This window comes from Ptychodera flava, chromosome 18 (genome assembly GCF_041260155.1).
Source record: "Ptychodera flava strain L36383 chromosome 18, AS_Pfla_20210202, whole genome shotgun sequence".
Lineage (NCBI taxonomy): Eukaryota > Metazoa > Hemichordata > Enteropneusta > Ptychoderidae > Ptychodera > Ptychodera flava.
In genome coordinates this window covers 37,230,472-37,247,033 of record NC_091945.1, presented here as the reverse complement: position 1 = coordinate 37,247,033, position 16,562 = coordinate 37,230,472, and the positions used below count along the sequence as shown (strand labels likewise).

At 35.9% G+C, this 16,562-nt stretch overlaps 1 protein-coding gene across 1 annotated transcript; it reads left to right on the top strand.

The window, feature by feature from the left end:
• Positions 1-236: 236 nt before the first annotated feature.
• LOC139117537 (testis-expressed protein 9-like) lies at positions 237-15,752 on the top strand. Its single transcript, XM_070680743.1, is given in 12 exon segments — positions 237-369; positions 1,477-1,565; positions 4,275-4,338; positions 5,442-5,588; positions 7,380-7,465; positions 8,207-8,376; positions 9,976-10,058; positions 11,478-11,487; positions 11,490-11,650; positions 12,824-12,958; positions 13,351-13,485; positions 14,065-15,752. Coding segments are annotated over 12 exon segments (1,188 nt in total). The 5' UTR covers positions 237-336; the 3' UTR covers positions 14,140-15,752.
• Positions 15,753-16,562: the final 810 nt, after the last annotated feature.

Here is a 16,562-nt window from a genome sequence, read left to right as displayed (position 1 = left end):
AACCGTTTTTGTGAACGCAGCCTTAGATCCACTGCTTCAATTATGCAGCTAGCAAAGGAGTTGAGTCGCAAAGCACAGTCGCTTGTGAACACGGCGGCCACTGTGTGGTATCCATTAACTAGAGGATGATGCAAACATACCACGCGACCGCTGCCGTGTATCAGTTGACAGGTGACTGTGGTGCAGAGAGTTTTACCAGGGCACAAGGACTCACATGCTCATCACTTTCAACTCGTTAGCGCCCCCACACATATATTGGATAACGTTATATTTTGCACAAGCTGCGCGGTCTTTCGAGTTTAAATTTCACGAAGATAGAGGATCATAAATAGCAAAATGGCGGAACGCTCGAGCAGACCATCTTCCCAGGTAACGTAGTTTTTTCATACTCTGCTTACTTTGTTCAGTTTATATATCTTTCGAAGACCGAAAGTAAGTTGGAGACGAACTGATGAAAGAACCCTGTTCTCTTTTCAAATGAAAGCTTAGGTGTTAAAGCAAGGATGCAAATGTTCACTGATGATTACGAACAACTGGATACTGTAGACAGTGTAGTACACACTGAGCGTTTGACAAGTGCTTGAAGTACATTAGCTCTGCATGGCAGGGCTGTGTGTTTACCGGCGTTATACGGCCTCCCATCACATATGGTGGGAGGGGAGGCCGCATAACGCCGGTAACACACAGCCCTGCCATGCAGAGCGAGAAGTACATGTACCATTCGAAAGGGGCGAGCACAGACACGTTTTTTTTTCACGTCTTGTCATCTATTGTATTCCCTTCTGTACGGTACGTACATCATTGTGATGGTACAAGGAAAAGAAGTCGTGAACCGAATGCCTCGTTTCAATTCATTCAATCTGCAATCTCATTGTCCAACCACAATCAGGCAGCTTGGCAGGCGCGTGACTCCTAGCGTTGCGAAGCCCTAGCCCGGCGTTGTTCGGTCTTGGTGGTGGGAAGCCGTACAACGCCGGGAACACACAACATTGTACGCAGGGCTACGCCACAGTCCCTCTATCCACTGTGTCTACGCGCGAAGCCGCTGCACTGTGCAGTCCTGTAACGCGTTGTTGCCTTACAGAGGCTTCGCGAAACGACGAGTTACGCACCTGTGCTGTTGCTTGTGCAATCAAAACTTCGCGCTTTTGCTTGGACTAGATATTTCTTGCCCTCATCAAACTTTGTGTACATTTTTAGCTGGTTCAAATTATATTCTTACCAGTGATACATCTCCAGACTCCAAGAACATTTTCATTTAAATAATGATATCCATCTTGGGAATGATAGGCTTTCCCTATGTTTTTGTATGTAATTAACTTTCACCCAAACAAATGGATTTTAGAATGAATTTACATGTTACATGTACAATCTGTTTATGTTTGTACCATAGCACTTTGAAAACCATTTTTAATCATTAATGCTTCTTTAATACTGAAGTCTTTGTAAATTAATATATATTTTTACCATTTAAAGGCTCGGAGACCTGGATCAGGCAGGCAGTCAGCAAACAACAAGAACAAAAGCCCAACACCTGACCTTCTCAGCAGGGAAGAAGAATACAAGTGAGAAATCTTTGTTCTTTTTTGTCATAGCCACAATTAATGTTACACATGCGATAAGATGTTGATAGGGTTTTTTTATGATTTGTTGACTGGTTGTGTAGCTTCCTTTTGATAATGAACAAATCTTAGTCAAATTAATATAAGGTTCAAATTAATATGAGGTTCTATTGTTCTTTGATGCAAATATTAAAGAGGCACTCCCATTGGTAACATTTTAAAAAACATTTTTTTTAATGCCAACGGTCGATATTTCACATGGCGACTGTGCGCGGATCGCGAGATATCGATAAAAACATGTCCTCAAAAAAGTTAAAGTTTGAATTCCGGTGGCCCACCTGAATTCAGCTTCCGAACATAGAACGTTCAGCACTGGGGCCATTGTCAACTAAGCTATGGAGTACAAGTCTACGCTGACGCTGCTGTACGCCACAGCAGTACCACTCGCGTCGGTGAGCGGTCATGTCCCATGGGAGAAAGCCGAGTCCTACTGACTCGGTAAAAAAACAAAAAGCAAAGTTTGCTTATTCCACCAGAATTCGCATAGGTGACTAGCACAGATAGGTGCGGTTGATACATAGTATGCATAGTGGTCGCCGCGTGGTATGCGCGCATACCACACGCGGCGGCCGCTATGTATCGAACCACGCGTAACTGTGTGGCAGACGACAAAATGTAGTCATCAGAGGCAACTAATATTTTACACGTAAAAACTGATATCTATGTGGTATTGTTTAAAAATTTAATACAACTGATTGAGAATAATGAAAACGACAAAAACTAAGGAGAAGTTTTAAAAAAGAATTACCAGAGGTAAAGGCATTGATAATGATGTATATAAAGTCATCGCAGTAGGAGGTAAATTAATTGTGTCATTCGAACGTTTTTGGACTCCTTAGAATATCGTCAATCAGCACAACAACACACTTTCGGGCGATTTCGGGTCATAACCAGAAATGATCGTAAAACTTTGGGATGTGAAAAATACGCTCGGGAAATGACATGTTTTTATCGATATCTCGCGATCCGCGCGGAGTCACCACGTCAAATATTACCGTTGGCATTAAAAAAATGCGTTTTAAAAATGTTACCAAGTGGGAGTGCCTCTTTAAAGTGAAATTTATTTATTACACTTTATTGGCAGTGGTACTTTGATACAAAAACAATCAAGAAATGGGAAATACAGTATAAAAGTATGAGGTAAAAAATAACAAAAATGCCAACTCAAATTCCATCCGGTCAGTGGTGGAAAAAAGACGATGAAAAGCTCCTTTGCAGTTGTTCCAAGTTGTTTAAACAACATAAAATATGAAAAAAAGACAAGTAGCTTACAAGTACAAAAAGTAGTATTGATAACAAATCTGAAAGCATTTAAAATTAGGAGTATACTTGTAAACTGAAGATCTGTTGCTTGAGGCAGGGCTATAGTCTACCTTTCACATGTGGTTACCTAGACTGTCGACAGTCCCTCGTGCCTTTTCTGTCTCTTATTGGTGTAGTCTCTTGCACCTATGACGGTGGAAAAAATCGCAAGCGTAGCGCTGAAGGCATGAGCTGCAAGTGCCAGGGACTGTCCTCTCCCGCTGCGCCCTCATGAACAACAACAGGGAAAACCCTGTTGTAACCTAACGCAGAGAAAATGATTGACAGCTAGGTGAAGCAGGTCCTTATGTCAGCCAGTCATGGCATGGCGTGGAGCCAGCTGAAAATAATACACAAACACAACATACTATAGCAAAACCTTGAAGGATATTCTCGCTGAAAAGACTTTCAGAGACAAGTTACTGACGGCTATGCTTTCTCTTCCGTAAAAGATGTCTTTCCCAGTGCACCTATTAGGGAGTGGCACATCCAAGTGGCTCTGCCAAACACAGCATTTCCAACTCAATTACCTCTTACACGTGGTAGTGACATGCTGTAACCTATATGTGTTTATTACAGAATCTAATAAAGTCATACATTTCTGATAGTAAAAGGATCAAAATGAAGTTTTGAAATGTGACATTCTGAGTTTAGGAAACAAAGTTGTACATGCAAGTGGTTCCAAAGTGAACAATTCAGTAGTAATACAAACATAAAAGCCAATTTGTTTATAAAATATTTATGTCTACCGTACGATGATCAAGTTCACAATTATGAAGAAGTAAAGACTTCTACTATTTTCCCATCTTATTGTTGGCAAATGATTTTGCCAGTTTGAACTGTTGACTAATGATTTCAGTTCAGCCTGCAAAGTCACATATCAAGACATAAATTCAGAGCAAGTGTTGACTGTTCAAGTACTGAGATCATGCCTATGGTACTTCCCTATCATTGTGTAATACACGCAGAGTGCATACTTATGGTACTTCCCTATCATTGTATAATACACGCAGAGTGCAAACTCATAGCAATGACACTACCAGGTAGTTTAAACTTATAAATGCAAAACAGACTATCAAGTCTTCTAGCATTCTCCTATGAAGATTTAGTGTAATCACAATGCTCTTACCTCAAACTATTTTTTAAACCTTGTAAAAGGTCATAAATGGCAAATTTTTCTGTTTTATGAACATAGTATGTCTTAGCTGTGCAAAACACCTTTTCAATGCACTACATGCCAGGCATGGCAAGTTGTGTTTCTCAGTCCTCAGTTATCAGAGGAGTAATAAGGTTTATTATTTCTGAATGCGGTGAACAGAAGTATATATGTTTGTTTGTGTGTTGTTTCAGACGTCTCAATGCTGAGTTGGAAGCCAAGACAGCTGGGTTAATTCTACAAGCAGAAGAAGTCATGGTAAGTGGCAGAAAAGATGGCAATGAAAAGTATATTTGCTTCAAAGCCTGTATGTCATTCTACTGTATTAGGGTTCTCAATATTACACTGTGCGCTAGAGATTGATGGATTTCAAGAAATGACAAGAACTTATCTGAAACAAACTCCAAAACTGAGAATCTTGTGAATCAAAGCTACATAGCTACACATGTCAGTGTTATAAGAGATGGTGATATAAAAGAAGATGGATAACAAGGAATGGAGCCAATTGTTTTTTGCTGTAAATGTTTTCTTTCATCCATTTACTGATTATATCATGTGATCACTGAGTGGATTGTGTAGATTACAGTATTCATCCGACTATAGCACTCGGTTCAGCAACATGAAATGGATGTAATTATAAGGGGGGTTTTATAATCAAGCAATCTCCATGTCTTCCGCCCAAAATTCTAGCTGATCGGCAACAGTTAACATGGTGTGAACATGCATTTGCTGCACATAAAAATTACCAACCTTTCTGAGGTCAAAAGGTCAGTCTCAGGTAAAATAACGACATGATAGTGGGATTCACCAGTCAGGATTCTTCTGAGATAAAAAATTAATAACTGCAAACAATGAAATGGAATCCCATTTATCAAGCAGCAATGCAAACATCATGGAGCAGCAGAATAGAAAGCAAAACTTATCATTGTTCTCACTGCCTTTCCATCCCTGAATGGGAGTGTCAATGTGACATTATTTTGGTATCATTAATGATTTACTTTTGTCTGGAAGGAAATTTTATCCACTCAGTACTTCACAACACCTTGTTCCCATTGATACTCCCCTTACAAAACATAATATTGCCATTACATCTGTCCATGCTCAAACACAGACCACATGACCTTTTTGCATGCAAAGTGTTTGAAGGCATACCAATAAAACTATCATTGTTCAAAACATGGTCAAGTGAAGACTCTTCTAAATGTAAATCATTATTCAAATATTTTTGTCCAATTGTTATCATTATCAAATAATGATCATGTGTAGATATTAGGTCTCTCATAAGATCCAGTCTTGTACAAAACACATGATTAAATAACATGACTACCAAATTTATTTTGATCTGTTTCATGTCTTGTCAGCGAGAACAGGAGAGTATGCTAACCAAAGCAAGTCGCTCAATGTTATCTGATGATGATGAAGATGTCAATATAAATGACGTTGATGATGATGACGAGTTACCTCTGTATGAAACAGAACCACCTCTCATCACAAACAATCTGGCAAAGGTGAGTTGAAATGTATCAAATGTTCTGTCCCATACTATCAGTAAAATGAAACTCAAGCTAGTGGTAGTGGATCTTACTGAATACTGAAAGTAATCAGTATTACTCCATACACACTCTGGGCTGTCACCAGCAACAACGGTGAATTGTCTGATGTGAAAATTTTATGAACCGTGTCGCGTTTTCTGCTTTTCAAACATTCTGAACAAAGGAATAAATGAAGATCACACACTTTTCAAGAAGAAGTATGTTCACGTTTCACAGAATTCCTTTTCCCAGTTTTAACACTTGTGCATGTTTTTACCCTCCACTTTCATTAAGTTAATCTGGAAAGTCTTTAGAAAACAAACAGGGCTGAGCAAAAGTCAGTGGAAAATGGTTTAGGATATATTTAAAGCAACTTAGACAAGTCAATGTTGAAGAAAGCCATCTCATCTATTATCATGGTATAACTTTTACCTGTGAAAAATCACTGAGGGAAACTTAATTGGAAAGAACAGAATAGCTTTTTGACATATTGTGCCTTTAACATTCACAACAGACAACTTGATTTATCCACTGATTTAGACTACAGGAAGTAGTGAAAGCTGTCTCTAACTCATGTGTTATTGTGGTTAAATTTTTGTAGCGAGGATAACAACTTTCAAATTATGACACAAATTAGAAACTGAACTCAACAGAACAAGCACACTACAACAGGTTTTCTGAGGATCCCAGCATAGACTTTAACTGGATCCAAAAGTTTTATTGAGGTCATCAAAATAGTTTACAATCTCAATAGTTGGAGGGTACATAACGTCTATTACAAAAACTACAATGCAATGATATCAATAAATGTCAGTCAAGATGTCTCAGAGACTACATATGAAAAAAAAAAATAGAATTATAAGATTTTCCAACTACATGTAATAAATTCACTGTGTTGTGGTTGCAGGAATAAGAGTTTTTAGAATACTACAGTGACCCCATTTCTTGTTGTGTAAAGTCAATCTGGTTTTTTTTCACTGCTATACAATATTATACTTTCTGTGTCTTTTGTAGTCATCTTTTGAAAATCAAATGATTTGGTTTTCTGATTTTCAAGCTTTGTCAGATAAATATGACGTTTGTCAATCAAAATTAGAAAATTAACCAATGTGGAGAGGTTCTTATCGACAATAAGTATTTGTTTTGCACTAGGAAAACTTTATGAAAAAACCATACCAAAACTCTGTTGTAAATTCGCAATCATAGAAAATAGGTTATAATGTTTCAACTTCATTTTTACAAAAAGTACATTTATTTGATGGAACCCTTGGTGGTGTCATTTTAAACAGAACACTATTGGTAGGTAGAATGTTATGTAGAATTTTAAACTGGAATTCACAGAGTTTGATATCGATTGTAACCTTGTATTAGTAATCTATAATGGATTTCGTGATATTTCTTGTAGTATATTATGCATTTGTAGCAATTTCCATAAATTAACTTAAAAATGATCTTTGATCTGGCAGAGTAAAATTCCTAATGGAATCATTGTTCTTCCACTTGCTTAGAATTGCTTTCATCAAACCAAACCATTTGAGAATGGAAGACTGGGGAACACCCCTGTCCTTCAACTCATCCCAGTTCAAAAAATTACCATTTCATTCAACTGGATCCAAAAGTTAATAACATTTACTAATAATTGCTTTTTTCCGCTTGGTACACAGTTCTTAATGCTCAGTTTAACAACACAAAAAAATCATGGTTAGTAGAATGACTTCTCATGTTGCATGAAATTTTAGATTATGATATCCATGCATTGTATTGCAGGAAAGATCTGAATCTGTAAAGGAAAGACGACCTCCATCACAAGGTAAAACTCCATCCAGACCAAATTCCAGAACCAGAAAACCAAGGTAGGAAAATGGTGTTATGTTGTTGATAAATAAAGTGACTGGTTTGTCAAATTGTTTGTCAAATTGTCCTACTGAGGAAGCTATTAGAGTCCATCTGAACCCACTTCTGTCTGTTACAGTAAACTATTCTTGTAAACTTGTTAGAATCTACTTCTGTCTACAGTTCCAGAGGTCATGTGACATAACATTGCCTTCGTACTTTCCAACACTGCTGAACTATCAGTGTTATCAGTAAAGTGATATGCTTAGTGATAAGTAAGCATCTGCTACTGTGTTCCTTTCCAGTGCCTGGAGCTCAATGAGATTAGGTGCATCACTGATAAATTCCCTGTAGTATTAGTATTACTATACACACTAAAGGATTAACCAATTGATAATCAGAAGGGAAGTAAATGAGTTAAGTTGAGAGTGAGGACAATCCAGTGAGTTTGCAGTTAAGTTTATTTGATCTCAAACTGGTTGTTTATTCTTAAAGCATCAAAATTATCCTTCATGTTGATTGAATATGAAGTTTTTAGAGTTGTCTTGGCTGAAAATAAGTGCTCAACAAGATTCAACTCATCCACATTAGTATTATTTATTAATGTCCATCACAATAAAGAAAAGTTGCTGATCTAGCCAATTTAAGGATTTTAATATTATTTATAAGCTATTAGTGTTTTATGCACATTCATGTTTATTGTTTTTATTTGCAAAAATCGTCCTGCTACAATCAAAATCTGTTATTGTTACTGATTGCAGTTCAAGAGCCAGATCTAAAGCCAGCAATATAAGTGATGATGTTGCAGTTCCAGATCTGTCACTGACTCAGACAATTACTAACATAGAGGGTCAAATTGACAGTGGACAACTGCATGCTGATGATATTGATGATGATATACTACCACAAGCTGCCCAAGATATGGGAACAGGTAAGGATAAACTAGAGTAGATCCATGGATCAACTTGTGTGTATTCTGGATCAATCCATGGTACCAGTAGTGTTACAGGCACAGTTCTGCTTCTTGTCAGCATTACCATCCTATCATATAGGCTGCTCACTGATTAGCCTCCCAAAACAATACCCTTCATTATAGAAATAACGAGCGACGCGCTGACCATTAATGTTTATTTGTGGGCAAGGGCGAGAGGAAAGCCAAAAATTAACAGGCGAGGCTTGCCAAGCCCATTAATTTTGCTTTCCTCGAGCCCGTGCCCATAAATAAATGTTAATGGTCAGAGCGGAGTCTGTTATTTCCATTATATTATCAGCGAACCCATGAAAACTGTCAAAATTTCCGAAAATTTCAAGAGCAAACGACAACTGGGCCCCAGAAACTGAGCAATACATGTCATGCGTGCTGTAAAAAATTGACAAATCTGGAGATGTTTTCAGAAAAAAGTATCTCAACTTGACCTACAAGTGCTCCATTTTATTTTGTGATTGATTATGATTATGATTACGATACTTTGAGTTGTTAATCTTATTATTCATATTCATGGGCATGTAAACAAACCATTACTGCATATTTGTTGTCAGTCACGTGGTTCAGCTGGACCAATCAAAATGTGACGGGCAGGGCATGGTAATATAATCCTGAATAGCAAGCTTTTTGGCAGTGTATGAAATTCATAGAAAATAATAACCAACATGTGGGCAGGTAACAGAAGTCCCTTCTCTGATCAAAATAATGCATGATCTAAAATTATGTCTTTTATAATGCATACCTGGCATATGCATGGCTTACCTCTAAGCAAACCAAAAATCAGGAATTATTTCCACCTCCAGCTTCTCAATCTATCCTAAAATTTCACCTGCCTAACAAAAATGTTTTTTTTCTTACTCTGCCTTCAGTACCTACCCGTAAACCATGTAGTACCGTACAGTTATGAAATTGTGTAAACTCAGTGTTTTAGGCAATAGAACAAATATACAAAAAGCAAGCTTTAGATATGTGGGATAATTCATAATTGTCAACTTGACTGAATGTTAAAGTGTCCTCTTTGCATTGCCTTCTAGAAAATAAGCTCAATGTAATAAAATGACATATTATACATTCAAAAGCCTTTCTATTCAAGTTTATTTGAGTCCTGTGTTCTTTAATCTTGGTGTTATGCAAGATAGGACAAGTGGTATTCCTGAAGTGACAACAGTGTAGAGTGTTTGAAGACATCCGTCCCCAAGATACCCAACAAAGTAATAAATTCAAGTTTGAAACAAGTTAATCATGTTATGTATGAACTTCATATTTCGAAAAAGGGAACTAAATACATTTTGATTATTAATGGAATTCAGACGGGTATGATCTCAAATCAAACGGAACTAATTACACTGTAATTTCATAGAGCGTCAGATTCACCTTTTAAAGTGAACTGTAACCTTTGTGTAAAGAGGGATAATTTTCTCATGTAGTTGTAGTGTGTACCAGTACAATAAAATGTCAAGATATGCAATGTTTGGAAATCTACTTTTATATGTTTAGTGTGATATCATCTTCAATCCGAAATTGTCGGTTATTTTCGTTTTTCAGAAGCCACAATTCGATTTTTAAAAGCAAAGTTACGGGTTATGCAAGAAGAGTTGGACAGACTAGCTCATGAATGCAGTAAAAGGGTAAGTTGAACTGTATGGGTCAGCTTATAAATGCAGTAACGTGGAAACTTGAACTTGACAGATTGGCTTATGAATGCAGTTATGGGCAGATTGGCTTGTAATTGCAGTGAAAGAGTAAGTTGAGCTGTACACAAATATAAATTGGCTTATGAATGCAGTGAAGGGGTAAGTTGAACTAGACAGGCTGGTCTATGAATGGAATAAAAGGATAAAGTTAATTACCAATCCCCTGTGGAATTGAGATGACATTTCCATTGTCACTTCCCTGCACTCTGTCATTCCAGAAGAATTACTGATACAATCGTTCCAATGATGATGATTATTTTGTACAGTCTAAAAACTGTCTTCAGGGACAGAAACATTTGATGAGGTACGTAATACTATATCAGTTTTACCCATGACCAACCATTGAAAATCATTGAATGGAAAGTTTTAATCTACTGTAGACAAAGCTGTCATGAAAGGTCACGTCAATCAATTCTATCAAATAAATGGTAGGTCAGCCCATCTGTCTGTATTATCAGTCAAATTGTCACACTATTTTCTTTTTCTATTATTATCTCTTAAAACTAATCAATTTTTTATTCAACAGAGTATTGCCAGTAGGGAATTTTTGAAGGCTTCTGTATGTTTATATGTGGTTTGTACTGATACATGTGGATTGCTCAATTTAAAATCCTTTAAGATCATGACATGATATGATGAATGAAACCTAATTATCTAATCATCTTACGGTAACAGCTGATAACTCTCAAGAGTGTCATGATAATTATTAAAGTCAAATGTGAAATAGCACTGGATAGTGAATATATGCATATCTGATATCTGAGAATGTATTTGTCTTTTTATAAATTGATAATGTTAAAGTAATTGCGATGCAGACCAGTTAAGTGATGATGGTTATTACTGCTATTTAGTAAAACACTCCACAGTCAATTACTCAGCGCTGGTGAGAAAGACCGATCAATGTAGGCAAAGATGCAGTCATCGCCTGGGAAACAAACTCCTGTGTCATACAAGGTTGACATGAAGTCTTTCCTTGTACAAATCAGTTTTTGTTGTCTTAGTGTCATTTGACTCTATAGACTTACAAACATGATTGAATAAAATATAAAACAATTCCTATCTTTGAAAAGGTAATGTTGTCTATTTTGGTGCTCTTTCTGTCCAACTGATGTAAATTCATTATTTTTTGCATATTGAATGTCTGAAACCATGAACTCTTAGGAACCCTGAAGAAATGACTGCACGACATTGTATCAGTGTCTGCATCAGTTGTAACGTAGTAAAGTGTCTTGCTGAATGCAAAGTGTCAGTGAAGTCACAATCTGCTGTCAAATCCCTACCAACAAAACTTCATCAAATTTGAATGAAGGAATGTGAATCATGTTTTGGTCTCTTTCTCTTGTCTGTATCTAGGATGATGAGAACAAAATCTTGCAATGCACATCAAAGATGTTGAAGATGAGAGAAATAGACTTCAGAGAACAAACCAAAGTCAACAAACACAAATTGAAAAGTATAAGAGACTATCAGAAGAAATCAAAAGTAAAAGTGATGGCCTTGAAAATCAACTTAGTGCTGTGAGAAAGGTATGTAAGGGTGACATTTTTTATTTTTTTGTTTCTCATCTCCCGACCGACTATAAATTTCAGCTCCGGCATGAAAATAAAAAAAAAACTTTTTTATATTCGCCGCCTCTGAGGCGGTCATCCTAGCAACAGCACCACCATCATCAAATTGTGAGATTGCAGCGACTCAGACTGAAAGGACAGAGAGTACAGAACACTGAACTGAAAGACAAGAATTTGCAGTGACTGAATGGACAGAACATTGAATTGAAACAAGTACACATTTTTCTGTACTTAAAAATTGTAGAGACTGAATGGACAGAATATTGAACTGAAACAAATAAATACAATTTTTTTGTACTTAAAAATTGTAGAGACTGAATGGACAGAACATTGAACTGAAACAAAAAGGTTTTTTTTTGGTACTTGTTTTTTTTATTGCGACCGCCTGCCCTGCCCGAGTATTCCTCTTGAGATGAGAAACAAGAAAAATAAAAGGCTCACCCTAAAGTATATTTGTATTCAAACATTGAACTGCAAAAGCACACTATCGATTTTAAGGATCTCTGAATGTTTTCTGAATTGCAAATATGTTTACCATCGCGAACATAATTTGTCACAAAATTGACATGTCCTAATACAATGAATGACAAGTCTTCTTTTGTGAATATTTGATTATTATATTAATTTCCAAATTCTAACTTAGTGCAAGTGATATACACACATTTGTAACCTGTTTGAAAAGAAGGACATTTTGTTTTAATTATCTGACGCTGTTTCGTTTGTGGTTATTTAGCCGATTACAGTAGCTTATTATTTCTCAAAGTGTTATTCTGTTTTATTTTGTAACTTATTGATATTTCATACATTAAAGAAAAACATAATCAGAGTAGAAAGTGAGTGTGAATTTGACCAACTTCTGACAGAACTGCAGCTTTTACTCTCACTATGGTCAAGTTTTTCAAATGCCATACAGCAATCCAGTAGATGGCACTTCCATTCACAGGATTATCATCAAATATCCAGTATACAGTTTGTGTTTGTAAGTTTTACAACGACAGTTCCCAATTACTTTCATAGGAAGTACAGGTACAAAAAAGACAGTAAACAGTGATAAACAGAAATGGAAACAATGGTCATCTAATGAGTGATCTGTTTTAACAACTATCTTCTGTAAAATTGTTGACTTTCTAGGAATTGGATTCATTGAAAAGAGGACAGAAGCAAGCATCGGCTACCCAGAATGCAAAGGAAGTTAGATTGAACAGAGCTTTGGAAGAAATTGAAAAACTGAAATCACAACTCAGTAAAGCTAAGCAAACATCAAAGGTAGGTTAATAAATTATTTTGTTTTCCAATGGTTCTACTCCGGAATAAGAAGGACGCGATGCGTTCTACACACTCAGTACGCCAAAATAATCACGTGATGCCGGTATAAACAAACCCACATGTGTACTAACGCGTATGGAAATACACGTACGTCTATACGCGTTTGCGCACATGGCTTTGTTTGTACCGTGGTCGATTCGAATTTCGGGTTTGGCCAATTCTTGAAAATTTGGATTGTATATTTTGATCCATGACTGTTGAAGAATTGTGATGATTGGTGTCCACATCCTGAATTATTGAAGTATAACTACCATTGTTGTGTGTTTCCTATCAGGACACCACGGTAAAAATCATTGTATTTAATAATTTTCATGATTTTGTATGAAATACAGGACTCAACAGATCAAGACAGAAAAAGGATTGAACAGTTACAAGCTGAAAATAAACGTCTTGACAAACAAAAATCAGAGTTGATGACTGGATTTAAGAAACAATTGAAATTGATTGATATTCTTAAAAGACAAAAGGTAAGTATCGAGTGTTCAAGAAAACTAACACACATGAATTGTAAGTAGATATTTTTTTGAACAGAATTACTTGTACTATTTCCCAACTGTGCAGTATTTCATGTATGTCACTGGCTCTGATGAATTATTTTAAACGTGCACACAAAAACAATAGTTTCTTTTGATCATTCTCATCACACTGATTTCAGTGATGGGAAGAAGATGCAATTCTTTGAAAACTGCAGACAAAATAACCAGGTTCTATGTCTGGTGGAAGGAATGAACAAATAATGGAAGAAGATATCGAAATGAACAAATAAGTTGACCTTACATAGAATGAATGGACCTTTTAGTCTGATCTGTGTAAACTTAAAAAGAATTATTATTGAAATTTTATCAATTAGATATGTTTTCTATGTAAATGACAGTTATTCTGCCCAGTAAACAGCAAATGTAGACATCAAAATAAATGATTTTCAGTTTACAATGATATTGTTGTGTTGTATATAATCAAACATACGCTATATTATTGACATGGCATTTCTGTTGTATTTTCTGAGGGATTTATAATGATTCATGTTTGTATTTTGTCTATAACAGATGCACATAGAAGCAGCCAAGATGTTATCTTTTACTGAAGAAGAGTTTGTCAAAGCCTTAGAATGGGGAAATTAACAACATGTTGTTTCTTGTAAATACTTTTATATATATATATTCCTGTTGGACAGAGTGATCGTTTCAAAGGAGATATCATTATTTAGCCGAGCGGTTCTCTCTGTGGCCTCTCCGCTAGGCGACTGATGCCGTATGTTGTGGGTTCGAACCCAATTAAAAACTAGCCGTATATTATAAACTCCACAAAAATATTTTCACAGAATTGAGACATTTTGTAAAAGTGTTTGACAAAGATCCTGCACATCCACATTGTGTAAGACTTTTACATGACAATGGACAGGGAAACCAGGTGGTATGTTTACATTAACCAATCAGTGTCTAGTATGATATTTGTAAGTCTATGCAAAGTTGAGAAAGCCAAGTTGCAGCATGCCTTTTATGTAATATAGGTTATTTTGTGCTCTTCTACCAGTGGTTGTACCTGGACTCACACTGTTGGTAAGCTTTTCCCTTATTCATTCATTTTACATAGCATGTCCGTGAAGGCATCAAGTAATTCTTTCCTTTGGGACAAAGTGTTTCCTAAAACCAATAGGCTTTTTTTCTTGAAACACAACATTACCTTTTTATGACAACCTCTTATAAAACTGCAATTCAAGTCTGTTTTGTGTCTGAGCTGAGGTAGATGAATGCACAACATTGAATACTTACTGAGTAATGAAATACAGTAAATGAATACCATCATGTTACAGTGCATATTTGAAATACTCCATATGAATGACACGTCCATTTATAGGATGTATCTTTATTGTCAAAATCTAATGAGTATTTATTACATCAAGTGAATGGTTGACATGAATTGTAATCTTTCACATTTGACATTATTTTGTAATTAAATGAGACAACTTGATGTGTCAGTGTGTATTGGAATTGTTATACATGTAATTGGAGAATAATGAAAAGCAGTGGAATTTTTAAACCATGAAACAAAATGTTTTGTACAGGCTTTGTAAGCTTGCAGTTTTTGTAATATTGAAAGGGATTTTTCCCTGTAATTGGCAAAATTGAGAAAAAAGATATCTGAAGCCACAGAGACTTTTATGCACTATGCACTTTTGCCAATTTTTGTACTTTGAGATTTTCACCGTCAGAGGGATGATGTCAAACATGAAGCCAGGCAGAATCAATATATATATTGAAATTCATGTCTTTCTGTATATTCCTTCAGATGTTACAGACCAGCAATGTCAATATACTGTTAGATAATTTTGATATTTAGCTTCCAACACAGCTGTCAATGTAGTTTTGTTCATGAATCACAATGATACTCGTGATGATGTTTTTGTGAAATATCATGAAGTATGCATAAATATATCTGCCAATAGGGCAAGTAATTTCAAATACTATCATGCATCATGTCAATCTGATAGTGTTACATTGTGCAGTATTTGCTTGATGAGGGAAAACCTGGTACTGGTAATCATTCAAAAGTATATCCCTGAAATTCCATTGAGCACAGACAGTTACGGTATTCATCAACAGGTTATATCAGGAATGGATAAAATGTTTAAATGTCATGTATAGTACTGTCAGACAAATTAACATTTTTTCTTAAATGTGAAAAATCTCAACATTTTTGTAAAGTAAATATACCAGTGTGTATTGTTATATAACTCTTGCAGTTTATATTTGTTATTTGCTCGTGTGTAATGCATCAGTGATTGGAAACCCCTTGAACCATATGAAGGGATGTCAGTGACATTTCACTCATGGCATTGTGTCTGAGGGTGAATTAGGTACCTTGAAACTGTCCATTTATGTTCTATTAGGGTATGGTGACTTCCATTCTATTAGGGTATTGTGACTTCCATTGTTTCTGACAGTAAATGTCAAGAAATGATATACTTCTCAATAAAGTTAAAATATTGTCTAGTCTTGTCTCTTTCCGTTTACAATAAATGTTTTGTTCACAGACTGACCTGTGCTTTTATTGTAATGGCAGTGAAGTAAATACACTTCGTACATTTAATAAATCAAACATTTTCTTACTGTCAGTCAGAAGACAAAAAGGATAAATGTTCATATTAAAATTTTTATTGTGTACTAACATTTCTATTTGATTGTGATACCAATTCACTGCATTTATTCTTATACTGCAGCTGTTTTCTGTACCATGTTTAATATTTATGAACCAGACATGATTTGATGATCAGGATGTTTGATAAAGGATTTCTCAGGATTTCAATTGTATATTCTGTGGTTAGATACGGTGTGAAGGGACTTGCTTTCCCAAATACAGAAACCTTATTACATGCCTCAATGTGAGTGAAAATTATTACATGCCTCAATGTGAGTGAAAAACCTTATTACATGCCTCAGTGTGAGTGAAAAACCTTATTACATGCCTCAATGTGAGTGAAAATGAGTGCATGATTTGAATAGGAACATCTGCCAGTTAGACGGCAGTGTGAACGATATACAGA